At 43.7% G+C, this 26,465-nt stretch overlaps 1 protein-coding gene across 12 annotated transcripts in view; it reads right to left on the bottom strand.

Moving 5' to 3' along the window:
• Nucleotides 1-26,465, bottom strand: part of RPH3AL (rabphilin 3A like (without C2 domains)) — a 413,105-nt gene that overhangs the window by 232,527 nt on the left and 154,113 nt on the right. For 11 of the 12 annotated variants that reach the window (XM_056556890.1, XM_056556888.1, XM_056556882.1 and 8 more), the window contains 2 exons: nt 5,879-6,022; nt 3,959-4,088 (listed from right to left, as the gene is read on the bottom strand). In XM_056556890.1, the coding sequence (XP_056412865.1) occupies nt 3,959-4,088; nt 5,879-6,022 (274 nt within the window). The remainder of the gene's footprint in view (nt 1-3,958; nt 4,089-5,878; nt 6,023-26,465) is intronic. The other variant, XM_056556894.1, reaches the window with a different exon arrangement.

Raw genomic sequence — 26,465 nt, forward strand, 5'->3', positions numbered from 1 at the left:
CTACGATTATAACAGCACCTTTCTGGTTGCCTTAACAACCCCCCCCCCCCTCCTCCCCTATCAGTCCCACACAGATATCTCCTTCACTCAGCCACCTGGATCTCCTTCCCCCCCCCCCCCCCCACGCACCTTAGAAGAAGGTGTGATGCTGGCCCTCTCCCTTCCTCGTTCTGTCATTGCCTGATGGACATCCAGCAGATGGACTGTGACATTGCTAATCGACCACCACTTCAGTTACCTGTTTACCTCTCCTTCAAAGACTTTATCCTGATGCATCCCCCCCTTAGCTACCAATCCTCCCTCCCTCATCCTGGATGCGGTGCCTACTTCCATCAGGGACGTGTCCCTATGTATATATTCTGTGTTTTACGTACCTGTGCTCCCCACCACTGTACCCCCCCCCCCCTTGCCACCCACTCAGTCTAATGCTTTTATGGGGATTGTCTTCTTTCCTTGCTGCCACAGATTTATTTACTGTTCTTACAGATCTGCTATTCACACTGATCCGCACGCAATACTACCTGATGCTCATGTTGATTGCTATCATATTGTTATCATATTGTTATGAACCTTAATATGTACCTCCCCCTCCCCCCCCCCCTACTAGTTTCCACCATCCCCTTTCCTTTCCCCATGTCTTCCCCCCCCTCCCCTCCTCCCTTCTCATTTTATAGCTTGATTGCTTTGTTGAAGATGCCCGATTCACAGGTTATCCTTGCGCTTTATGGAGATGCTTAGAGATGATTAGACCACTATTGCTTATTCCACATACTGCATTAGGTTTAGGATGCTTCTCAATGCTTTATATCTCTGTACCTCCCCTTTCCCCTACTCCCCCCCCCCTCTCCCTTCTCTTCTCTATCCCCTCCGACCTTAACTTCCTTCCTCCCCCTCTCCCACCCCAGTCCCAATTTCTTCTCTCCCTAATATGCGGCCTCTGTGTTTTCCCCCATGGACCCCAACCCCTTAGTCCTCTATTTCTCATTACCCCTAGACACCCGACTGCTTACCTGATGTATTTTCCTATCCCAACAATGGCAAGAAGCCCATATAACACTTATTGCCAAAGAAGGCAAGGACCCAAGCGACTGTGGCAGCTACAGGCTCATATCGCTCCTCAACATAGACTTGAAGATATGGGCAAAACTTCTTTCCATGCGCATTAAAAAGCTTCTCCCACACTTGATCGCACCGGACCAGTCCGGCTTTGTCCCAGGACGCGAGGGCAGGTCAAACACTTTCAAGCTTTTAGCCTCCATACAACAAGCTCACAACAAACGACTACCTCTGAGTTAGCTGGTCGTTCATGAGAGGTGTTCTTCAGAAGTTTGGCTTTCCACCACCCTTTATTGAAGCTATCTTCTCCTTGTACTCTAGCCCCTATGCCTCCCTACTAATCAATGACACGTTATCCCCACCCTTTCACATCACTAACGGCACCAGGCAGGGATGCCCCCTGTCCCCCACCTTATTTATTTTAGTCATGGAATCCCTTCTTCAAAAAATATGACAACATGAGACAGTGAAGGGAGTACTCACACCTGATGGTGAACTTAAAAACCTAGCATTCGCAGACGATTTGCTCTTTCGCTTATCTAATCCCAAGGAGGGCCTCCCTTGCCTGGTCTCGTTATTCACGGAATTTGGACGCCTATCTAACTACAAAATCAATATAACTAAATCGGAACTCTTAAATATTACCCTCTCAAACTCAAGAGTCAACAGTCTTAAATTGCTTTCCCCGTTCCCATGGGCGCCTTCCTCCCTGAAGTATTTGGGCGTTCATATAACTCCAACGCTAGCTAAATTGTACATTGCGAACTTTAAACAGTTATTGGCGGATATACAAATCCTATTGAAAGAGTACGACTTCCCCCTGATATCCTGGATAGGAAGGAGGAATGTCCTCCAGACATATGTAGCTCCTAAAATAGCATATAAACTCCAAATGCTTCCAATTGCCCTTCCCCCAACGTTCTTCTCTGCAGTCAGGAAGTTGCTCTCCTCATACTTGTGGAAACACAAAACACCAAGACTAGCACACTCTCTTTTGTCAAAACCGTCAGTTAGGGGTGGAATAGGGATCCCTGACATTTCGGCCATTTATAGAACTATACAGCTTAGAAGATGGATACACTCTCAACCACATCTTCGCGCTTCCTCCGACTCACACCTTACTTCTGAGTGGGAGTGGGCCCGCTGGGTGTGCGGAGGCGACTTCATCAAGTCATTATGGGTCACCAAACGCAGACGATTTTCTCAGACAACTTGCTCTCACCTCTTCCTCAGTATTTTCTCTGTTTGGCACTCTCTAGCCCCTGTTCGCTCTCCATCTGTCTCTCCTATTCTCCCAGCTGGTTTCATACCGTTGATTGGAGGTTGTGAGTACTCGACATACACCTCACTGTGGGAGAGATTAAATTCTTACACAGTCAGGCAACTCTTTGTGGACGGGAGGGTTCCGACAGTAGATGAGTTTAGATCACTTCTACCTTCTTTTCGTCTATCCTTCCTCCATTTAGAACACTTGAAACAATGCTGCTTACAATTTTTGCAAAAAGTGGGGAAGCTCAGGGAACCCACTGAATTTGAGTGCTCTCTCACCGCCCACTCACCGCAACTATCCAAATTGTCTCATATTAAGAAACTACTAGCTAATGTGTCGGCAGCCACTAAACCAACTTACTTGATCTCGTGGGAGAGAGAATTGAACATTTCTCTCTCTACCGAGGAGACCGAATACATTCTCACTCACTCACAAGGCTTCTCCAGATGTATCAGGCTGAGAGAGATGCATTACAGTTGTTGTCTTGTTGGCATAGGACCCCTGAATTCTTACACCTTCATGGACTCTCCTCCTCCAGTCTCTGCTGGAGATGTGGGACGCACACGGGCACCCACACTCACATATGGTGGACATGCGCAACCATAACTAGGTTTTGGCAGAAGATTGAGCGAGAGGTCAATGCTATTTTGCGCACCTCGCTTAAACTGCAACCAGAGATGGCAAACCATCCGATTCCTACCGACCACACAGAGACCTCTTGTTAACTCACCTGCTAGCGGCTGCTAAATCCTTGATACCTTTGAAGGAGCTAAGTCCCACCCCACCCTCCTTGGACGAGTGGAGGGCGAAGGTCCATCAGATCTGTCAATTTGAAGAGATGTCCCACAGAGTGAGTAGAACACATGAAAAGTTTCTTCAGATCTGGTCTCCGTGGTGGTTAAACCAAGTCAGCCACTAGTGTCGCCCCCTCCTACCCCTCCAACCCCTCACCCACCCCACCCCACCCCCATCCCACCCTTTTCTTATTTCCCCCTACTTTCTCTTTTCCTTTCTTCTATCTTCTTCACTAGTTTTCACTCATTTGGACTTTTTTCTTTACAACACCTCCTGAAGTGCCTATTTGTCTGTATTATGACATGTCATACCCTGCTCGTAATGTTGAACTTCTCTGTTTGCAAGCGATTGAAAATTAATAAACAGTTTATTGGAAAAAATAAAATAAAATTCTCAACATTTATATGTTTTTAATGTGTTTAAAAAAACGGCCACTAGCTGGCTCTGTTCTGTTCCCTGCCGCAAATCAAATGGTTAGTTTGGTCTCCTCCCAGTCTGGCAGGAGACCAAACTCAGGAAGTAGTGCAGGGCATGGTGAGACACAGCTCTCGCAGGCTTCAGTGATGTCGCATCTGCTGGGGAATGCCCACTTTCTCCTGCCTGGAGCTCACACAATGTGAGCAAAGGGGGAAAGGTATGATTCAGAGCTTAATAAAGCTCTAAAAAAAAAAAAGTAAGTGCAGGAGGGGTGTTAGGAGTAGTATATATAGGAATATAATCTGAGTTAGTTTAGAAAATATAGTTTGATGATAGGTACTCTTTAAAGAGGGTCAACCAAATTAATACAAAGTATGGAAGTTCTCATCTAAAAAGAAAGGTATTCTAAATTACCTTTACCTTTTTACAGTCTTGGCAAAAGACAGAAGTGGTGCCTAGTATTCCGAGGTGCTCCCCACACAGCAGGCATTGGGAAATCCCATTTCCCATCACATTCTTCCGTATATTTTCTAGTCTTTCCACCAGACGTCTACAAGTAAAAGGTGTAATAGTTTATAAACAAACATATATGCAACATTGTTATAACATTCTGAAGAAAAGAATTTAGATTTTAACTCTATGATTAAGGGCAACAGCCTGAAATAACGCTGTCTGCAGATGGGTACTCTCTCCTAGAGATTTCTAGCTTGGCAGTGCCAGACACTGGCAACTGGAGTTCATCCAGTGGTGCTAGAGTGAGGTTTTTTTTTAGTGGTGCTAGAGTGAGGTTTTTTTTTTTGTTTTTGTTTTTTACTTACTCCATCCGCAAGTATATTTTAAATAGAATCTGATCGCCGATGTACTCAGATACATTTTAACAGTATACCACTCATTTTAATATAAACAAGATTATAATTCTTGATATACTGATCCAACCAGAGGGAAAGAGAGAATTGTAGGGCCCTCACATTATACGTTGACAAGGGGCGGACAAACAATATGTGAAAAGGGAGCCCTGTAGATGTAGGGGACCATTGTCACCTTATATTTCAAACGTTACATTGTCATTGAGGAAACATCAAAATGTACGTTCAGATGAAATACATTTTTCCACCAGAAGATGGCAGAATAGAAGCATTGCTGAAAAAGTAAAATCTTTATGTTCATGTTACTATGTGCTTTTTCTCTGCTTCATTTTACCTTGGTTAACTCTGTAAAGGAACAGAACAGATGAAAACAGATAAAACCTGCAAAGAAGCATGCAAATATACTATAGACTGGAATGTCCCAGTAGGCTGATGGCTATTCGGTCATAAAATTGGCATACAGTATATAAAAAGTCAACACTTCAATCAAACAGTCCCAAGTGCACTCAAATGCTATGACATACGCATTGAGGGCGTGTTCACATGTTCAGGTTTTAATTGCAATTATTGAAAAGTCAGGGACAGACCATAAAAGGAGTATTCATAAAGGAAAGACTAAACATTTGCATTTAAAATAATTCCCAACTTTGGATTCTACAAATACAATTCAAAACCTGAATTTGTGAGCACACCATAACCTATAATCATTTTTTTTATTTAAAAATATAAGCGAATTTAAGACAATCTTCAAAGTATTTTATTAGTCTAATCTGTTCCTTTTTATTTATTTTTTTTATAAAATGCATATATCTCTCTCCCCCCCCCCCCCCCCCCAACCCCATCCTAAAGGAATTCTGCTATGTTGCTGCTCCCTATGAGCTAGCTCTCTCTCTCTCTCTCTCTCTCTCGCTTAGAAATAGAGAGCACTGGGTACAGCCTGCTACTGCCCGTACACAGCAGAGTATGGGCAGTCACAGGTGATGACATAGGTGCGTCTTATATGTGTGCTTGGCTGTTCCCAATACTTTCTGTCTTTAGCATTGGTTTTAGAATTACCTATTTAGAGAGGGCACAGTGCAGGTAGCAACATTACTTTAGGAATGGGGGCACTGGTTTAAGAAGCATTCTCTTACAGAAGGGAAAATATTAGACTGCTAAAATAACTGAAGATCTTGTTAAAAATTCCTTATATTTATTTTAAAATACTTACTGTGTGACATAATGACAGTGACACAGTAAAATACAAAAAATAAATCAGAACTCAGTTTTTATATCTTAATGAGCTTTGCTAAATAAAAGCTGAGCTGTGATTGGTTTTTATAGGCAGCACCAGACCATATTTGTCTCCAAAAGATTTACAAATTAGGGCCAAAAACTTTAAATAATGAGTAACAGTGGCTCCTCAACTGCTACTACCATAACAGACAATGTTTTCATATAAACTTAAGATATGTCCTTAAAAGCCCAGGCTTACCCAATTCTCTGTTGTTCCAGGGTATCTACTTTCTCGGCCCTTCTAATGACTTGGAGAATTGACTCTATCTCATTTTGGTCAAGTGACTGACTCTTTCTCTGCTTGTCCGTTTGAAAGGTGTGTACTGACCAACCGGTCTGGAGCCTGAAAATTAAGTGAATTATGAGCATTACATTTATGACTACATTACATTGATGGCTATAATTTATAGTGTCACCCGCACTACTTGTCTGTACCGACAGGTTACTATGATGACACCAATGACAGATTTCCTTTAAAGCGCAACTGCCATGAGTCTTGCCTCGCCCCCATCTTAGCCTTGTATGTGAAAAATAGTGAGAAGGTTAAAGGGGTACTCCGCCCCTAGACATCTTATCCCCTATCCAAAGGATAGGGGATAATATGTCTGATCGCGGCAGTCCCTCCACTGGGAACCCCTGCGACCTCTCCTGCAGCACCTCCTGTCATCTGCTGCACGGAGCAAACTTCGTTCCATGCCCGATGATGGGCGATACAGGTGCCTGAGTATCGTGACATCATGGCCCCGCTACCTTGTGATGTCATAGCCAGCCCCCCCAATGCAAGTCCATGACGGCAGATGACGGGGTGCTGCAGGAGAGATCGCAGGGGGTTCCGAGCGGCAGGATTCCCGTGATCAGACATCTTATCCCCTATCCTTTGGATAGGGGATAAGATGTCTAGGGGCGGAGTACCCCTTTAATGCAGCCCTCTTTTTGGCTGCTGTTTAGTAGTCTTGATTGTTTTAAAACATGCTTTTTCTTGGAGCCACCAACAGTCAGATAGGCATGGCCAGGGGTTCGCAATGCCCCTGCGTGGCCAAGCTCAATTCCTGTACATCAGAGCTGGGACTACTGTATAATTGACACACAGGTCCTCAGTGCATGCGCCAAGTATTTATTCTATGTGTAAACAGCAAGTTCTCTGAGCCAGTGCCTGGCCATGCCTACCCACCTGTAGGTGACGCCAAGAAAGTAGTTTTTAGGACAAACAAGACTACTAAAAAGCAGCCAAAGTTATGGTTGCAATAAAGCATACCCATCAGATCCAACAAAAATTTTTTTTTACATATCACTCAGTACCTAATCCTGACCATGTACATAATTTTTATGTGTCTAGCACCTTTATTGATTTTTTTATTACACTTTTAATTCAGCTCACTAGTCTGAATTCCTCTCAAAGGGATGGGACATGGCCTGACTGTGCAGGTCACCCCCCCTCCCTCAGTATGCTGTCTGCTCACATCTCCCCTAGCATTAGCAAAACTACAACTCCCAGCTTGCCCTCACTGACAGTAGTGGGACACAAGATGACAGTGGGAGGATTTTTCCTCCAGCTGTGAGCACTGCGCTCACAGCTGTCAATCAAGGAAGTGTGTCCATGACATAGGTGATGACACATGGACACAGCAGGACTAGTATGTGTCCAAGCAGGCAGGGGGGCAGTTGTATGACTGGCTTTTTCAGTATGAAATACTGAACATTTTCTAATGAAAGCAATTGCAAAACATATCAAAAGTTTTTGTATTTGACAGTGCCCATTTAAGCTTCTCACCATTTTCCTCATATTAGGCTTAGGCTGCAGGCAGGGGATCAAAACTCATGACACTTGTGCTTTATCCCACATGATGAAAGAATAATATGACCTATGATAAAAAAAAAATGCAGGGAAAAAAATGCCAAAGAAAAGGACGCAAAGACTAAAACACGCTATTTTTGAAAAAAACTGCATCTCAGGAGCGCAAAATGACAGGGCAGTTTTTTGTGGTGTTTTTTTTTCAGGTAAAAAAAAAAGTGGAAACCTAGCCTCAGACAAGTGTAGTCTGCTAGTGATTACAATGTATAGCACACAGTCAATAACAGAATAGTGAGGGAGATAATCCAAACTGTCTAAAAAAAAACTATTTTGTTTGTTACTTTATTATTTTATGACTAACAATCATGCCTCATTCACACAGTGGAATTTCCACTGGAAAATAGTTCTCAATTGGATCCTGCAGCACACGTCAGAAATATCTGCCGCAGAGATTCTGATTTTGGCCTCTGAAGAATCAGAAATGCTTTGCCATTTATGGAGACTGTGCATTTACAAGCGGTCCCAGAACCAGCATGTTCTGCCAGTGCCCACTGTCTGTTTGAAATTTTCTGGATGGACAATTCACAAAAAATCATCACAGTGAATATACCCTCACAGGCAAGCTTTCCTGACAACCAAGCTTGTAAAATGTCATAGACAAAACCATGATCTGTAGAATTATGTATAACACTAAACCAACCACCAATTTGCATTTTAGATCACAAACTGTATTTATACTAGATGCTCACTGCCACCATTTATACAAAATAATTAGGTTTTATCAAATAATTTATTACCCATGAGGAGTTAGTCTGTAAAACTCATGCAGAAAACCTGAACTGGAGCCCGCGTTCTACTATTGGCAAACCTGAGAACTGAAAATTTCCAGCATTTTTACTTACAGCACGTACTCAGGGCCGGCGTTAGGGGGGGGGGGGGTGCGGTGGCTACCTGGGCATCCGAAAGATATTCAGATCCCTGAACATATTTACGTCCATACTCACAATACTGTATTTTGAGCAAATCGTGGCAAAATACAGTAGTGAGAATCAGTGGTGTTGTCAGCGGGGTCCATCCCTGTCACTCACTGTGCAGCTGAAGTCAGGGGCCCGGTGTAGTGAACAGACTGGAGGCGCACAGCGTTAGCTACACATACTCCAGCTGTGTACCTTCAGTCTTCTTCTGTCCTGTACGAGCTTCATGTCTAGATATATAGGAGGGGGAGAGGCAGATCAGCACGGTAGCCTGCAGAGGTCAAAGGCTATCAAAACTAGGAAGCCGTTCATCCTGTCTACCTCCTCAACACTTCAGCTGCTCTTCTCCCAGCCTCAGAGTATTACAGTGGTCTCTAAATTGAGTTCATCCAGCTGTTGTAAAACTACAACTCCCAGCATGTCCAGACAGCTATTGGCTCTCTGGTCATGCTGGGAGTCGTGCAACAGATGGATGTAGTTTGGAGACTACTGGTGTATTGTATGATTTTATGTAAGTGCATAAGTGTGGTGTACTTGTGTATAAATGTGTGTGTAAGTGGTATATGTCAATGCTAGCATGTGTATGCCTCAGTTTTTGTCTATGTACATAAAATGCAACTGAAAATGGGTTAGCCTCCTAAAAGGAGTTTTCCAGCAAAAAAAAAAATTTTCAATGAATGCGTCAAGGCTGCGTGCTGCCGACAGTATGTCACATTGTCGCTCGCCAATAACTGGCTGAGGTGGCACAATGCTGTGGCCAGTGATTGGCTGAGCAGCAATGTGTCGTGCCATCTGCAGCATCAGGAAGCTAAGATCAGTGGAGACTGGACACAGACCAGAAAGAGAGGTAAGTACAGGCTTTTTTGTTATCACACAGCAAATATGTTTTTGCTGAACAACCCTTTTAATAACCACCAATACACCTTTTTAAGGAGGTGATAAAGGGTGAAAATTCTAGCCTGCCATGTGTTTATGGCAGGGCTAGAATAGGGCAGCACAGTCACTACCAGAAGCCAAGAAATCAGTCTTCAGCTCCGGGTAGATTAACCCCTTACATAAAGGGAATTTATGTGGACCATTCATCAGTTTCCTGGCAACACAATCACCAGTGCTTATGGGTGTCTATGGCAGCCCTCAGGACTGCCATGTGTGTCAGGGTACCTTGTGTTCTGCTAAAATAAATATTTAAAAAAGTAATAATAAAAATAATAAAAAAAATACCCAAACCCACAAAATACATTTCTTATTATACACTGGCTGGATTCACACGTAGAATAATTTGCCATCATATTTTATGTGCGGATTATTGGCTATAATTTGCAAAAAAAACACTAAATTTTTCTTTTTTTTTTTTTTGCGCCTGATTTTTTGCACATTATGGACAAAAATCCACACGTAAAACAAAATACATGAGTAAACTTTCCTTAGAAGTAATGAGCAGGGACCAACAGGGTCAGCACAGCATCTGTGGGGGATCAAGAGAGATATCACTTCTTTTTTTTACTTTTAGGTTGAAATTGTGCTCACAGTTTGTGGAGGAAGGAGGGATGACACAATTTTCTACCGCCCCAGGCACCGCCCCCAGCAACGCTACTGTAGCCCAAAAGCTGTCTGGGCTGCACAGAGCCCATAGACATCACACACACCTTGGATTTTCTAGGACCTTTGGTGACATCATCAGGACTCCAAGCCAATAGGATTCATCCCAGGTCTTGGAAGATACACACAAAGTCTGTGTGTGCTGTCTATAGGCTCAACAAACATAAGAGAGGAGAGTAGAAGGTAACAAGGAAAAGGATGGGGGAGGGTGCCATAGGGAGCAGTGTACATTTTCACCATATATATATATATATATATATATATATATATATATATATATATATATATATATATAGTGAGAAGGTGAAGGGCTTGGTGGTTGATGGGCGATATGTGTCACCAAGGCTCCTGGCCTTGGTGAAGTAAGAGCCGGTATTTATTCAGTGTCTGTGCTGCGATTCAGACTGACACTGTGGCCGTAATATGGCTGGAAGGCCAATCCGGGACGGCTCTTACTGGGAATGGTCAAGTGTAGAGTGGGGGCCATTCCCCACAATCCAGGACGTCTTTTGTTGGCCTTAAAGCTAGGCTGCCTCACTAGCTGAGGGGAGTTTTGCATGTTGCAGCTTACACTGCCAGATAGAGAGGTGTGTAAAGACCTTCCTTGAGAGTGTGGAAGCTGGTGAGCAGAATGCTTGGGGACTTGGAAAAGGCTTGCTTGATGCCGCATGGCATGGACTCAGGTGTGAACAAACACCTAAGGAACACAGGTGGACTTTTGCTATTTTTCTTTTGTTCTGCATTTAAAGCCTGTTTGCCAAGTGTGAATAAAACACTGAAATTTGATTTGAAAAGTCCTGTTTCAGTGCCTCTATACCACAACGGCACCTGTCTGAAAGAGAGAGTCATCACAATTGGTGGAGGATGCGGGCAAGGCAGTGAGGTCTGCATTTGTGTTGCAGCACGCTGTTGGTTAGAAGCGAGCCTGGGATAACCCGTTGGAGTTGTTGCTAGCGGCAACGATCCTGTCAACAAGTGACTGACAGTACAGTGGGAGTGTTTTTTCCAAAGAGTCAAGGCAAAGCAGTGTTCCATTGACCGTAGTGTTGCCAAATTGAAGGCTGTTATAAAAGCACTCATGGAGGCCAACAAGCAACAGCAGGAGTCCAACATGCATCAACAGGAGACCAACCAACTGCTGTTACAGCACATAATGGCGCTACAAGCTGCGAAAAGCACGGAAACCCGGAAGGCTGTTAGGATGGCGATCCCCAAGATGACCCCCTCGGATGATGTCGAGACCTACCTGGTGGTCTTCGAGAAGGTGGCCACAAGGGAGAGGTTACCCTGAGACCAGTGGGCTGAGGTCATTGCTCCATTCCTGACATCAGGGTCCCAGCAGGCGTACTTTGACCTGGCCGATGACCAGGATGCTGACTATGACATTGTTAAGGGTGAGATCCTGGCAAGACTGAGGGGAAAAGGGTCAGTTCGGGCTTAGCGGGTACAACAGTGGGAATATAAGCCAGCCAGGCAGCAATATTATGACCTATTGCAACGCCTGCAAAAATGGCTACAGCTGAAGATGTTGACTCCCACTGCCATGCTGGACTGTCTCCTAGCCGATATGTTCTGGAGGGCTCTGCCTTACTCCCTACAGAACTGGATTGGCCTGGCATCCCCTAGCAACGCACTGGGGATGGTTGACCCGGTAGAAAGATTTGAGACCACCGTAAAACTGCGGGAGGGGGCGGTTAAACCCAGGAGGTCCCCACCCTTGTCCAGGCGGCTGGAAAGCCCTAAAAGCCCTGTCTCATTGCTATTTTGGGGGTGTCAGGAGCCGGGACATGTGAGGGCTAATTGTCCCCAAAGGGAAGAACAGATGGACACTAATTATGCACTCCGCCCGTCCATGTATGCTCAGAGACTCTGTGCCACCAGTGTCCCCAGGGAAGGGGACTCGGGTTACCTCTGCCACGTGAAGGTGGGAGGTAGTGTCGTGGAGGCATTAACCCCTTAAGGACTCAGCGTTTTTCCGTTTTTGCATTTTCATTTTTTCCTCATCACCTTCTAAAAATCATAACGCTTTCAATTTTGCACATAAAATTCCATATGATGGCTTATTTTTTGTACCACCAATTTTACTTTGCAGTGACAGTCATTTTACCCAAAAATTCACGGCGAAATGGAAAAAAAAATAATTGTGCGACAAAAATGAAGAAAAAATTTCATTTTGTAAATTTTGGGGGCTTCCGTTTCTACGCAGTGCATTTTTCAGTAAAAATGACACCTTATCTTTAGTCTGTAGGTCCATACGGTTAAAATGATACCATATTTATATAGGTTTGATTTTGTCGTACTTCGGAAAAAAATCATAGCTACATGCAGGAAAATTTATACGTTTAGAATTGTCATCTTCTGACCCCTTAAACTTTTTTATTATTTTTCCGTGTACGGGCCGGTATGAGGGCTAATTTTTTGCGCTGTGTTCTGAAGTTTTTATCGGTACCATTCTTGCATTGATCGGACATTGATCGCTTTTTATTCCTTTTTTTATTATATAAAAAGTGACCAAAAATACGCTATATTGGACTTTGGAATTTTTTTGTGCGTACGCCATTGACAGTGCGGTTTAATTAACTATATATTTTTATAGTTCGGACATTTACGCATGCAGCGATACCACATGTTCATTTTTATTTACAGTTTTTTTTATGGGAAAAGGGGGGTGATTCAAACTTTTATTAGGGAAGGGGTTAAATGACTTTTATTAACTTTTTTTTCGCAGTGTTATAGCTCACATAGGGGGCTATAACACTGCACACACTGATCTTTTACCCTGATCCCTGCAAAGCCATAGCTTTGATCGCCGCGTCTGAAGGGTTAATAGCGTGCGGCACAACGATCTGTGCCGAGCGCTATTAGCCAAGGGTCCCAGCTATCAATAGCAGCCGGGACCGACCCGGTGTTTTAAACACCGGGACTAGGCGCAGGGCGTACAGGTACACCCTGCGTCCTTAGGGAGGTTAATATACTAGGGTAGTATGGTAACTTTAGTGAGGTCCAACCTGTTGCCGCCCACGGAGTACACGGGACGACAGGCTGGAGTGTTGTGTATATAGGGTGACTTAAAAGACTATACGACCGGCCTGGTGACTTTGTCAACAGCAACTGGCTGCTGGACTCATGAGGTGGGCGTTGCCATGAAGTTGCCGTATGAGTTAATAATTGGGAGAGACTTTCCAGGGTTAGTGTCTCTGTGGCCCCAGACAAGAGTTCCCCAGACCTGCGAGGCAGGGGTGTCCCCAAAAGACTGGCCCTACTCAGAGGTGACCTCGGAACCCTGGGAACCCGAGTCAGAAGCAACGGCAGTTGGGGTATCCACCACTTCGGGGGAAGAGGAGGTGTCGTCTCCACTGAGGGTAATGGTAGGAGATGTGGAGGATCTGCCGACAGGGCCAGAGTTGGCGGACCTCAATGCTACAAGGGAAAATTTTGGTACAGCACAGCACCACAACCCAACTCTCTCTTGCCTGGGAAAATGTATTAATTGCAGAAGGTGCACCATAACAACAGGGAGCCGAGACTGTATACCCCCGTTTTGTGTTCCACCAAGGGATGCTGTACAGAGTAAACCGAATTCGGGGTGACAATATGGAACAATTGGTGGTGCCTAAAGCATATCGGAGGCTGGTGTTAGAGTTAGCCCATCAGCATGTTCTAGGGGGGCACCTTTAACCAAACGTTAAAAAATATGTTAAAGCGGGTGGAAAAAAATTGGCATCTTTTGCTACCCTATCTCATGTTGGCAGTGCTAGAAGTGCCCTAAGCTTCTACTGGGTTCTCGCCCTTTGAACTGCTATAGGGTAGACATACACGTGTTCTGTTAAACATAGCTAAAGAGGCATGGGAACAACAGCCCACGCCGCACAAAAGTGTAGTTGAGTATGTCACTCAGTTGCAGGAACAGATGGAAGCAGTGTTGCCCTTGGTTAGGGAACATATGGAGGCAGCTCTGCGAGCCCAGGGTAGAGTTTGTAATCGCCAGGCAGTCAAGTTCTGGCTCTGGTACCAACGGTCAACAGTAAATTTCTGGTTAGGTGGTAGGGTCCCTACGAAGTGGTCGAAAAGGTAGCGGAGGTGACGTACAGGGTACACCAGCCCGGGCGAAGGAAGCCATAGCAAGTGTACCATGCAAGGGGTGGCGTTTCCCGTCCCTCAGTCTGGTGCAAGGGAAGCAGTTTCTTCGGCACAGGAGGCCAGGGAGTTCGTCAGTAGGAACACCGATGTGTTCTCAGATCTTCCTGGACATACTTCTGTCATCCGCCATTACATTGTCACTGAACCCCAGGTAAAAATATGGTCGAAACCATATCAGTACCTGAGTTGCGGCGACAAGCCATCTCGGAAGAAGTACAGCAGATGTTAAAATTAGATGTCATCGAAGAGTCAAAGAGTGAGTGGGCCAGTCCGATAGTCTTAATACCGAAGCCAGACGGTACATTGCGGTTCTGTAATGATTTCCGCAAACTTAATGAGGTTTCCAAGTTTGATGCATATCCCATGCCCTGAGTTGATAAGCTTATTGAAAGGCTAGGACAGGCTCGGTATTTTTCTGTTTTGGACCTCACAAAAGAGTACTGGCAGGTACCCTTGACAGAGGCTGCCAAAGAGAAAACAGCCTTTGTCACACCAGAAGGTTTATTAGAGTACAAGTTATTACCCTTTGGTTTACATGGCACTCCCGCTACGTTTCAAAGGCTAATGGATATTGTACTTCGGCCACATCGTCGATATGCCTCAGCTTTTCTGGACGACATCATCATTCACAGTACAGACTGGGAAAGTCACCTTCCAAAAGTGCAGGCTGTGGTAGACTCCCTAAGGCATGGAGTTGTCAAACCTCAGGTAAACAAAATAGAGGCTATCCGGAACTGGCCCTGACCTGTCACTATCCGACAGGTGAAGTAATTCCTAGGAATGGTTGGTTACTATATGAGGTTTATCCCCCATTTTGCTACGGTGGTAGCGCTCTTAAACAGACCTCCTGAAAGGAAGCAAGTCTGTAATGGTGCGTTGGAACGAACAGGCAGAGCTGGCGTTTTCCACTTTGAAGTCGGCCCTACGTGAGTCACCGGTGTTGGTGACACCCAACTTCAAAAGGGAAATTGTGGTACAGACCGATGCCTCTGAGGTAGGTCTCGGTCACGTACTCTCCCAGGAGGTCAACAGGGAAGAGCATCCGTTGTATTTCTCAGCAGCAAACTGACCCTGGCCGAGACCAGGTATAATATAGTGGAGAGAGAGTGCCTGGCCATTAAGTGCAAAAGCGATGAAAGGTGTCCGGATGGTGGATAAGCAGCCCCAAACAAGTTCCAAAGATATTTAAGCTGTCCTGCAGGCTCAGGGAGCATTAGTGTCAGTGCAAACTATCCGTCAACATTTAAATTAAATGAAACACTTTGGCAGGAGACCCAGGAGGACCCCACTGCTGACACAGAGACATAAAAAAGAAAGACTACATTTTACCAAAATGAACTTGAGTAAACCAAAATCTTTCTGGGAAAATGTCTTGTGGATAGATGAGACCAAGATAGAGCATTTTGGTAAAGCACATCATCCTACTGTTTACCGAAAAAGGAATGAGGCCTACAAAGAAAAGAACACCTACAGTGAAATATGGTGGAGGTTCAATTATGTTTTGGGGTTGTTTTGCTGCCTCTGGCACTGGGTGCTTTGAATGTGTGCAAGGCATCATGAAATCTGAGGATTACTAACGGATTTTGTGTCGCACTGTACAGCCTAGTGTCAGAAAGCTGAGTTTGCGTCTAAGATCTTGGGTCTTCCAGCAGGACAATGACCCCAAACATACATCAAAAAGCACCCCGAAATGGATGGCAAAAAAAGTGCTGGAGAGTTCTGAAGTGGCCAGCAATGAGTCCCGATCTAAATCCCATTAAAGACCTGTGGAGAGATCTTAAAATTGCTGTTGGGAAAAGGCACCCTTCCAATAAGAGAGACCTTGAGCAGTTTGCAAAGAAAGAGTGGTCCAACATTCCATCTGAGAGGTGTAAGAAGCTTATTGATGGTTATAGGAAGCAACTGATTTCAGTTATTGTTTCCAAAGGGTGTGCAACCAAATATTAAGTTAAGGGTGCCAATAATTTTGTCCAGCCGATTTTTGGAGTTTGGTGTGACATTATGTCCAATTTGCTTTTTTTCCTCCCTTTTTTGGTTTAGTTACAATACACACAAAGTGAATAAACATGTGTATAGCAAAACATGTGTTACTGCAATCCTTTTCCGTGAGAAATACTTAATTTTCTTGAAAAATTTCAAGGGTGCCAACATTTACGGCCATGACTGTATGTGTGTATATTATATATTTATTTATTACAGGTCAATAGAAATATTCAATTACAGCTCATATATTGCTGCCTAACTAGTGTAGAACCATTACCAGACTTTGTGTGGGAGTGGGGGTGTGATTTAATATTTTAACCCCTCAGGACACAGCCAAGTTTTCTTTTTGTATCAGACCCATATGAGGATTGTTTTTTTGCGTGACCAATTATATTTGTAATGACATTGCTCATTTTACCATAAAATGTACAGTGAACCCCAAAAAATATTATTTTGTTGGGAAATTAAAAAGAATACCACAATTTTGCAGCTTTTGGCAGTACCTTTTATGTTAAAAATACCATATTTTCTTTATTCCGTAGGTCAATATTAGAGATGAACGAATCGAAGCTGACAAAACCGAAATTGATACGAATTTCAGGAAATATTTGATTTGCAACGAATGCGAATATCGCCGTGATTCTATAACGCGAATAGCTTCATTAAACTCCATTTTACAGCATTCCTGGCTCCAGGGCATCTAAAATGGCGGATCCTCATGTCAGTACATGGGGCAAGGGATGCTGGGAAGGCAAGGCGGGAAGGGAAGTAGGCGGTATGACCCTGAATCACATGCAGTTTGCAGCCTATCAGCAGCCAGTCAGCAGCCAGTCACCCCTATGATGTCACAGCCCTATATAAATCGGCAGCCATATTGCGGCCAGCTACTTCATTCATTACACTGCAGAGAGATAGGACGGATAGCCTGTGTGTGTGTTACAGCAGAGAAAAGCGCATTCCAGCAGCGTTTAACATCCTACTAGTCACATCAGCGTTCTCGTGGATGGAGAGCATTGTTTTTTCACTGAAGAGGATTTTTAATGCACCTGCAGGCATTAAACTCCCAGTCACTTTCTTCAGCATAGTATTACAGAAAGGGGCACATAGCTGTGTGTTGCCTCATACATTTCAACAAGCTGCATCAACTTCATAAACCTTAGCAGAGGAGGCAGGAATTTCAGCGCTATTCAATGCCTTTGTTCCACAAAAAAATCATCTACTGGTTATACTAGTCTGTACATGGTATAATAACCAGCGGTCTATTCCTAATAGTCTTTGACAGAGAGCAATTTTGTGTTTAGTACACAGCTTTTTTAGGCTGCAGCACTGTTGTGTACTGCTGGTGTTTTACAAAAATATATATTTTTTAAGGGTACTGTAGCGCATTTTTCTGCCCTCATAAGTGCATACCGCATACTAGTGTTGAGCAGCATAGGCCATATTCGAATTTGCGAATATATGGACGAATATTTTCGCATATGCAAAAATTCGCATATGCGAAAATTCGCACACCAGTCTCACACTGTAGTATTAGAGACTCCTTTACACCACACAAGCTGAAAGCAGAGAGGGATGATCACTGTGATGTGTACTGTGAAAAAAATAAAAATAAAACAATATTCGTAATTACGAATATATGGCGCTATATTCGCGAATATTCGTGAATTCGCGAATATGCGATATTCGCGAATAAAATTCGCATTGCGAATATTCGCGAGCAACACTACCGCATACGTACATCTAAGTACTGTACTATTTTCTACTTGTTAATCTGTCAAGAGCCTATACTGTGAAAGGACAGACAAAAGTAATCTTCTGTTGGTGACAAAAATACAGAGTTTTTAGGCGTAATGTAGGGCATTTTTCTGCCCTCATCAGTGCATGCCGCATGCATACATCTAAGTAGTGTACTATTTTGTACCTGTTAATCTGTCAAGGGCCTACATGCTGTGAAAGGACAGACAAAAGTCATTACCGGCTGGTGTTTTACAAAAATGCAGAGTTTTTAGGCGTATTGTAGTGCATTTTTCTGCCCTCATAAGTGCATACCACACACATACATCTAAGTAGTGTACAATTTTGTACTTGTTTATCTGTTAAGGGCATAGATACTGTGAAAGGACAGCCAATAGTACACACCTGCTGCTGTTCTAGACAAATACTGTTTTAAGCGTAGTGAAGTGTATTGTACTCCCCTGATATACGCAATAAGTATGTCAGGCAGAGTAGTGCCAGGATGTGCACAGATGAGTGGCAGAAGCCTAAATTCATCAGGCGCAGGCAGAGGTCGCAGCAGAGTAGGGGGTGTGTGGCAGACGGAGTCGCAGCGAGAGGTCTGAGCTCCCTGTGTCAGCTAGCAGTCGTGTCTAAACCAGCAACCATGATTGATCGGTTCGCGCAGTCATCCACTTCATCCCAAGTGACATCCAACACCCCCCAGTCAACAGTCGGTGGGTTCCTCACACTCAACCCTCAGTTGGCATGGCCCTCATACTGCTGCTGCCACCTCCATGCTCTGTCATTGTGCAGTCATATGGTCTCCTCATGCTGATGCTGCCACCTCCATGCTCTCTCATTGCGCTGCTCCATGGTCTCCTCATGCTGATGCTACCGCCTTCACACTGTCATTGTGTCACCATATGGTCTCCTCATGCTGATGCTACCACCTCCAGGCACTGTTATTGTACCACCATATGGTCTCCTCATGCTGATGCTTCCACCTCCAGGCTCTCTAATTATGCTGCTCTATGGTCTCCTCATGCTGATGCTACCACCTCCAGGCTCTCTCACTGTGCTGCCATGGATACTGCAAAACATAATTAAGGTGCTGGTGCCCAGTTTCAGAAATTCCTTGCATTAGGGTCACTTTCAGGACTCCTGATGCCACCTTCAGGCTGTGCCATTCAGACACAATATGGTATCCTCATGCTTCAGCCACCTCCAGGCTGTGCCATTCAGACACTATATGGTCTCCTCATACTGATGCCACCTCCAGGCTCTGTCATTGTGCTGTCATGTGACATGTGACTCCTTGTTAGATTTGGTCCTTTGTACCCAAACGCCAGGGACACTAAAACTTGGGAGTTAAAAGTTCAATTTCAAAATCTTCAATTTCTATTTAAAATTCTTAAATTTCAATGGTATCCTCATGCTTTTGCCAACTCTGGGCTATGCCATTCAGACACTATATGGTCTCCTTATGCTTCAGCCACCTCCAGGCTGTGTCATTCAGCCACTATATGGTCTCCTCATGCTGCCAACACCTCCACGCTGTCATTCAGCCACTATATGGTCTCCTCATGCTGCCAACACCTTTACGCTGTGTCATTCAGCCACTATATGGTCTCCTACTGCTGCAAACACCTCCACGCTGTGTCATTCAACCACTATATGGTCTCCTCCTGCAGCCAACACCTCCACACTGTGTCATTCAGCCACTATATGGTCTCCTCATACTGATGCCACCTCCAGGCTCTGTCATTGTGCCGTTCTGCGGTAGCGATTCTAAAAGCGATGCTGGTAATCTGCATGTCATTCTGAATGACAGTATTATTTCACTACCCCAGCACACTCCATATCCATATGCGTGTATCCTCAATGCGTATTGAGGCTCTCTGTAGGCCAGTAATAGCCGTTTTTAATATAGATTCACTGCGAATAACTTCGGATCAAAAGACATTTTTTCGAAAAAATTGGCGTATTGGCCGAATCAAATTTTTGAAAGTTTTCTCATCTCTAGTCAATATGATTAAAATGATACCCATGGGTACATGCTTTACTATTATTGTACTGGTTTTTAAAAAAAAAAAACTGCCCAAAATTGCCCAATTTTGCCCCTATAACTTTATAATTTTTCCATATACGGAGATGTATGAGGGTTGTTTTTTTTTTTTTTTAACTGTTATCTGTAGTTTTTATTGGTTTCACTTTTGCGTACATGTGACTTTTTGATCACTTTTTATTTCATTTTCTGAAATAAATGATGTGGCCAAAAAGCAGCAATTTGAGGTTGTTTGTTTCTTTACGTATACGCTGTTCACTGTACGGGCTCATTAACATTATATATTATTTTAATCGTGCACCAAAAGCCAGAAGAAGACCAGGGCAGGAGGACAGGACTGCGATATTGGCAGCACCAGGGGAGCGGTGAAAAGTTAGTTAAAGTTTATTATTTTTATTCCGGCAACCTGGACATAGTGGATACATTTATACATTTTTTTAATTGAAGTTCTCCTTCAGGGTACGTTCAGAACTCGCTCGTAACTAGCAGCCGGTTTCCCACTGGGGGTTACGATACCATTCATGCCTCTGTCCTAAAAAAAAATAAAAAAATTTTAAATCAAGGGAAATTACTTATTACTTAAGTACTCCATCCAAGGCTTTTAAACTTTTAATATATTTTTAAAAAGGGGCAAGTATTCTCCTTAGGGAGGAGCACCGCTTCCGGTGTAGAACGGAGATTCAAAAAGCTCATTGGTACTCTGCGGGCTTTCTGGGTAAAAAGGCCAGTGCTGATCTTAGTGCATGCTACCTGAGAAGGTGGTGTGATGAGCTCCTTTGCATAATATATTTTATTAAATTTAGAACATTTTAGTGTCTGGTTGCTTGGTCCAAATACATTTTGGATAAGTACATTTTAATAAGTAATAAATAATTTAGTAATACATTTTAGTCACCAGTTGGTCTGTTAAATAAATTTAGGAGCAGTGTTTAGTCGCCAGTTTGCTCTTGTACTCACTACTACAAAAGGCTTTTTTTTTTTTATCTAAGAGCCAAGGAACATGCTCTTGAATCACCCAAAGTGCAAGAAAAAGTGCAAAACATGTTACACTAAAAAAACGTGCACAAAGGATGCAGTCTATCGCAAGCCCTTCTCTGACAGAAAAACACCCCCCAACAAACCTTGCCTTCGCCTCCGGACCAAAAGGTACCTGTGAGGTTCCATGTTCGATGACCCTTTTCGCAGAAGCTACTAAGGGACCACAAATGCTCCCAGCATCCCCCTTGGCGTTAGCCAAGGTATCTGCCCACAGTGCCGTTACCAGTCGGTACCCTGCCCATGCAGGAGTACCCGGGGTTTTTGCAGGGAGGTGCAGAACCAAATGGCCACACAAACCTACCCTAGACTGCTAGGAGGGACACCAAGAAGGGCTACAGCATCCTTACAATCCTGTGGACACACAACCCACAAAAAGTGACAAGGTGACAAAAATAAATAGATATGTGAATGTGCGTAAATATACTGCCCAGACATCCGTCCGGATCTATAAAAATTTCTCTGATCCTAGCCAGAAGGCCGGGAATCAAGAGGTGAGTGCCACAAGGCGAAGAGTTTATGGTGCCAGTTCTTGAACTCAGTGAGCCAGTACACCCAGTGAGTTTCGGCACCTCGGGGGTTACCACTCCCCGAGGCACTAAAGTACACCCTCCCAGCCTCATGGCGAGACCCGGAGGGAACAGATCACATCAGGGTACAAAAGGCATTACAGCACTGAGAAGGTATATGACATTTTATCTTCAGATATGGACACAGCAAGTGAAGATGAAGCAGAGATTGTGCAGAGTCTGTATCTAGACTGGTGAAATTTATCATTGTGTTTTTTTTTTTTTTTTGTGTAAATTGTCCCTGATAAAAGACGCAGCAAGCTGAATTGTAATTTTTTTGTGACTTTTCACATAGAGCAATTTTAACACACCAATGCATTTGTGTGTACCGTAGAAGTTTTTTTGCAGTGGTCATCAATTTATAATTTGCATATTTTGTAAATAATTGCTAGTTTATGCGTAATGGACCACATTTAACCCTTTAAAGAGTACTAAACTTTTAATATATTGTTCCTTATGTAATTATAAGACACTTTGCTATTTTCTTGCTGTTAAAATTCTCAACCTTTATATGTTTTTAATGTGATAAAAGAAAAAAAACTACCACCAGGTGGCTCTGTTCTGTTCCCAGCCGCAAGTCAATCAGTTAGTTTGGTCTCCTCCTGGCCTGGCTGGAGACCAAACTCAGGAAATGCGTGCGGGGCATGGCGAGGTACAGCTGTTGCAGGCTTAGGGAATATAATCTGAGTTAGTTTAGACAGGTACTCTTTAAGAATTTAAAGGAAATGTGTAAATAAAAAATATAGTACAATGTAGTCCCAAATGTTTTATTTTCACAAGAGGTAAAAGGAGAAACCATCACAAAATAAGTAACACATTTTCTCTCAACTACAGAAATATTCCATATGTGGACGTAAAAGGTTGCCTTGAAATATGACAAGAGAACCGCATGCGCATTTGAGGCTTAAATTAGGGATTTGCACAGGATGGCTGATCGTTGCAGAGACTGTGAGGTGGCATTTGTCGGTGGCGCATCCCCCTCACATGTGACTTTAAGGCTGACTCTCGACACCTAAAATCTCAAAAATGTACACCTCCTCTATAGGTGATAAATATTTCTGCACCTCGTTTTACTAAAGGGATGTAATGGAAGCTGCTGGATTTCTTAAAAGGATGAGGCCCCGATATGTCCTCATCTTGGCTGCTCTGATGGGGGTCCATCTATTGTAAACTCCATTGCAGAGGACTGTGGGGTCAATTTGGATTCCTGGGCACTCAACAGACTCAGGAATCAGTGTCTCATAGTTGTCTCATAGCATCTATGAAGGGGAATGGAGACATTTTCCAGGTACAGGGTACCCAGTATGGGGGGCCTTTACTGGCATTGCCTTGCGGCACTGCCTTCTAGTGGGTTCATCATCACTGGATGATGAGGAGGAAGAAATATGGGGTATTTCTCCTCTCCCTCCTTGGTAATCTTAAGTGTTGTAGGCAAGCGCATGGCGTATACCTCCTCCACCTTAAAGAGCCTTCGGGGGGATGAAATTTTAAGGGGGGGGGGAGGGGTAGGCGTGTGCATGTAAATGTATAGTGCTTTCAATTTATTTATTTCAGTAGTGTAGGTGTAGAGTAGTGTTTTTTTACATCTACTGTAGGCTTTTTTTTTCCAGGTGTAGGGTTTTTTTTTTTCAGTTTTTTGGGGGGGCCCATGCCACTAGCAACTGTTCTGCACTGATGTGATAAACCTATATAATCCTACCACAGAATAAAGATATGCCCAAGTACCAATAAAAACATCAATTTGTCTTTCTTTAAATAGTTTAACCCCTTAAGGACCAGGCCCATTTTGACCTTAAGGACCAGACCAATTTTATTTTTGCATTTATGTTTTTTCCTCCTCGCCTTCTAAAAATCGTAACTCTTTTATATTTCCATCCCAGACCCATTAGAGGGCTTGTCTTTTGCGTCACCAATTGTACTTTGCAATTACATCACTTATCATAAAATGTACGGCGCAACCAAACAAATATTTTTCCGTATATGGGGCAGTATGAGGGCAAATTTTTTTGTGCCATGAACTGTAGTTTACAGTTATATATATTATATATTTTTTGGGAATAAAATGTGGACTTTTTAAAAAATGTTTACGTTTATGCTGTTCACCATACGGGATGATTAACAATATATTTTAATAGATCAGACTTTTACGCACGCAGCGATACCAAATATGTGTATTAATAATTTTTTTATGCTTTTTTGGGCGGTAAAATAGGAAAAACGGATGTTTTACTTTTTTATTGGGGGAGGGGATTTTTCTAATGTTTTAACTTTTTTATTTTACACTTGTTTACACTATAATAGTCCCCATAAGGGACTATTTATAGCAATCATTTGATTGCTAATACTGTTCAGTGCTCTGCATAGGACATAGCACTGATCAGTATTATCGGTAATCTTTTGCTCTGGTCTGCTAGATCTCAGACCAGAGCAGATGACCCCAGGAGACAGCCAGAGACAGCTGAGGGGACCGTCCGGCTGCCATGCTGGATGATCAGATCCCCGCAACAGCGCTGCGGGCGATCCGATCATGCATTCAAAGTATCGCACTGCCGAAGATGCCCTGATCTGTATTGATCACAGCATCTGAGGGGTTAATGGCAGACATCCGCGCAATCGCGGATGTCCACCATTACTGGCAGGTCCCTGGCTGCTGATAGACGCCGGGACCTGCCGTGCATGACGCGAGCACCGGTCCGGCGCTCGCGGTCATGGCGGCGCGTAAATGTACGACATGGTGCGTTAAGTACCACGGCACCATGACGCACATTTACGTCCATTGTCATTAAGGGGTTAAGGGGTTGCTTTTTTTATAATGAGGTGATTTATAGGGGCTTCTAACATACAGACCCCTAAAATCCACTGCAGAACTGAACTGGTCCCTAAGAATATCTGGTTTAGAAGTTTTCTCTAACATTTTGAAAATTTTTATCAAACTTCTTAGGCCCGTAACGTCATAAAAAAGTATAAGGATGTTTAACAAATTATGCTAAAATAAAGTAGACATATTGTAAATGTAAATTTATAGCTAATTTTTGCAGAATGACTATCTTCCTTACAAGTTGGGAATCTGGAATTCAGAAAAATCGTTAACGCTTCTTATAGAATTTTGCACACAAAAATGCAGAAGGTATCGACCAAAATTTACCACTAACATTAAGTACAATAACTCAAGAAAAAGCAATCTCTTAATCACTTGGATAAGTTAAAGCATTCCAAAGTTAGAACATAAAGTGGGACAGGTTGGATTAGAAAAATGGGCCTTGGTCCTTGAGGCCAAAATTAGCATGGTTCTGAAGGGGTGAATAACAATTGCAGCCCATGCCCAGACACCACAAATTTAAAGGGTAGCTCCCACCATCACTTTTTTTTCTTTTTTCTGTCCCTGCCTATAACCCATCTATCCCTAACCACCTCCCTGCCTTTAATTTTTTTTTTTTTTTACATATTAAAAGTGCCTTTTGTCTGCCTGGCAGTGTGCTCACTACCAGGCAGACTTCCCCAGCAGGCACCACGTCACTGATGCCTGCTGGGGCCGACACTTCTGCCCTTAGTTCACCTATACAGGGTGCCTCCAGCTGTTTCCCCACTGCAACTCCCAGCTTGCCCTGACATCTATTGGCTGTCAGGGCATGCTAGGAGTTGTAGTGGGGAAACAACTGGAGGCACCCTGTATAGGTGAACACCGGATCTGTGATGGCCGCACATTCCGCTCCCCGCCGCGCAGCCCGCAACCCCCCCCCCCCCCCGGCCCCGTCGCGCCGCTCAACCCACTCCCCGGCAGAAGAACAGTCACAGCAGCCCACAACCCCCCCCCCCCCCCCCCCCGGCAAAAGAACAGTGACAGCAGCCCGCAACCCCCGTACAAGCCCCCCCCCCCCCTGCCCCGTCGCGCCGCTCAACCCACTCCCCGGCAGAAGAACAGTCACAGCAGCCCACAAACCCCCCTGCAAAAGAACAGTGACAGCAGCCCGCATTTTTCAAATATTGACCCCTGGACATAAAATTGCAGTGGATGAATCTGAAGTTTATATGGTGCCTTCAAAATAAAAGTGTTCTGTGCAGTATTACACCAGTTATAACCATTTAGAGTGTATGCACTTTTTTTTTACCTCAAAGTCCTTGCCTCTAAATCCCCATTGGCCTGTGGCATTATTTTTAAAAACCAGAAAGGCCTCCGCCAAACATTTCTGGGACAGTCAATAGGGTGGGTGCTGCTCTGCAGCAGACAAAAGAGACATCCCAATCCTAACCAGTATTCATGATGTCTGCAGTACCCCTGAGCCTACAGGAGTATGGGTGGCATTGATCTTTCGTATCAGGCCATAAAGCCATGGAACACCATACACAAAACAAGGGTATGGTATAGGAAGATGCCCGGTCACCTGACCCTTATAGCTTTATACAGTTATTTTGTTTTGTAAAATTTTTTAATGGCAGTAGGAATACATTGCTGCAATTTTAGGAAAAGGTGATCAAATCCCTGTTATTTGCTATCCAGGAAGGAGAGGACAGAACATATAGCAGCAACATGAGCAGGATTGTTCCTGGAAAACATTTCACCACAGAAGTCCCCCCACTTAAAAAAAAACAGAAGCCCAATAGAAGAATCTGCATGCGCTCAAAATAAAGCATCAGAAAAGACACAGGAAAATATCTGTTTTAAAGAAAAATGTCCTTAATAAAAAAACAGTTGAGCAAAAAAAGAAAAGACACAGGATATGTGTGTGAAATGTGTACCACACTGCCTGCTTTGGGTCTTCAGTGCTTTGAAATTTACCACACTGCTCTACATTTCTCTCCTGCCTTGTATATTGTCCATAACATTAAATTTTTTTTACTGACAAGCCCCTTTACACATTTAAATGTCAATAATAGTAGACCCCCCCCCCCCCCCCCCCCCAGTTGCAATGCTG

This window comes from Hyla sarda, chromosome 2 (assembly GCF_029499605.1).
Source record: "Hyla sarda isolate aHylSar1 chromosome 2, aHylSar1.hap1, whole genome shotgun sequence".
In the NCBI taxonomy this organism is placed as follows: Eukaryota; Metazoa; Chordata; class Amphibia; order Anura; family Hylidae; genus Hyla; species Hyla sarda.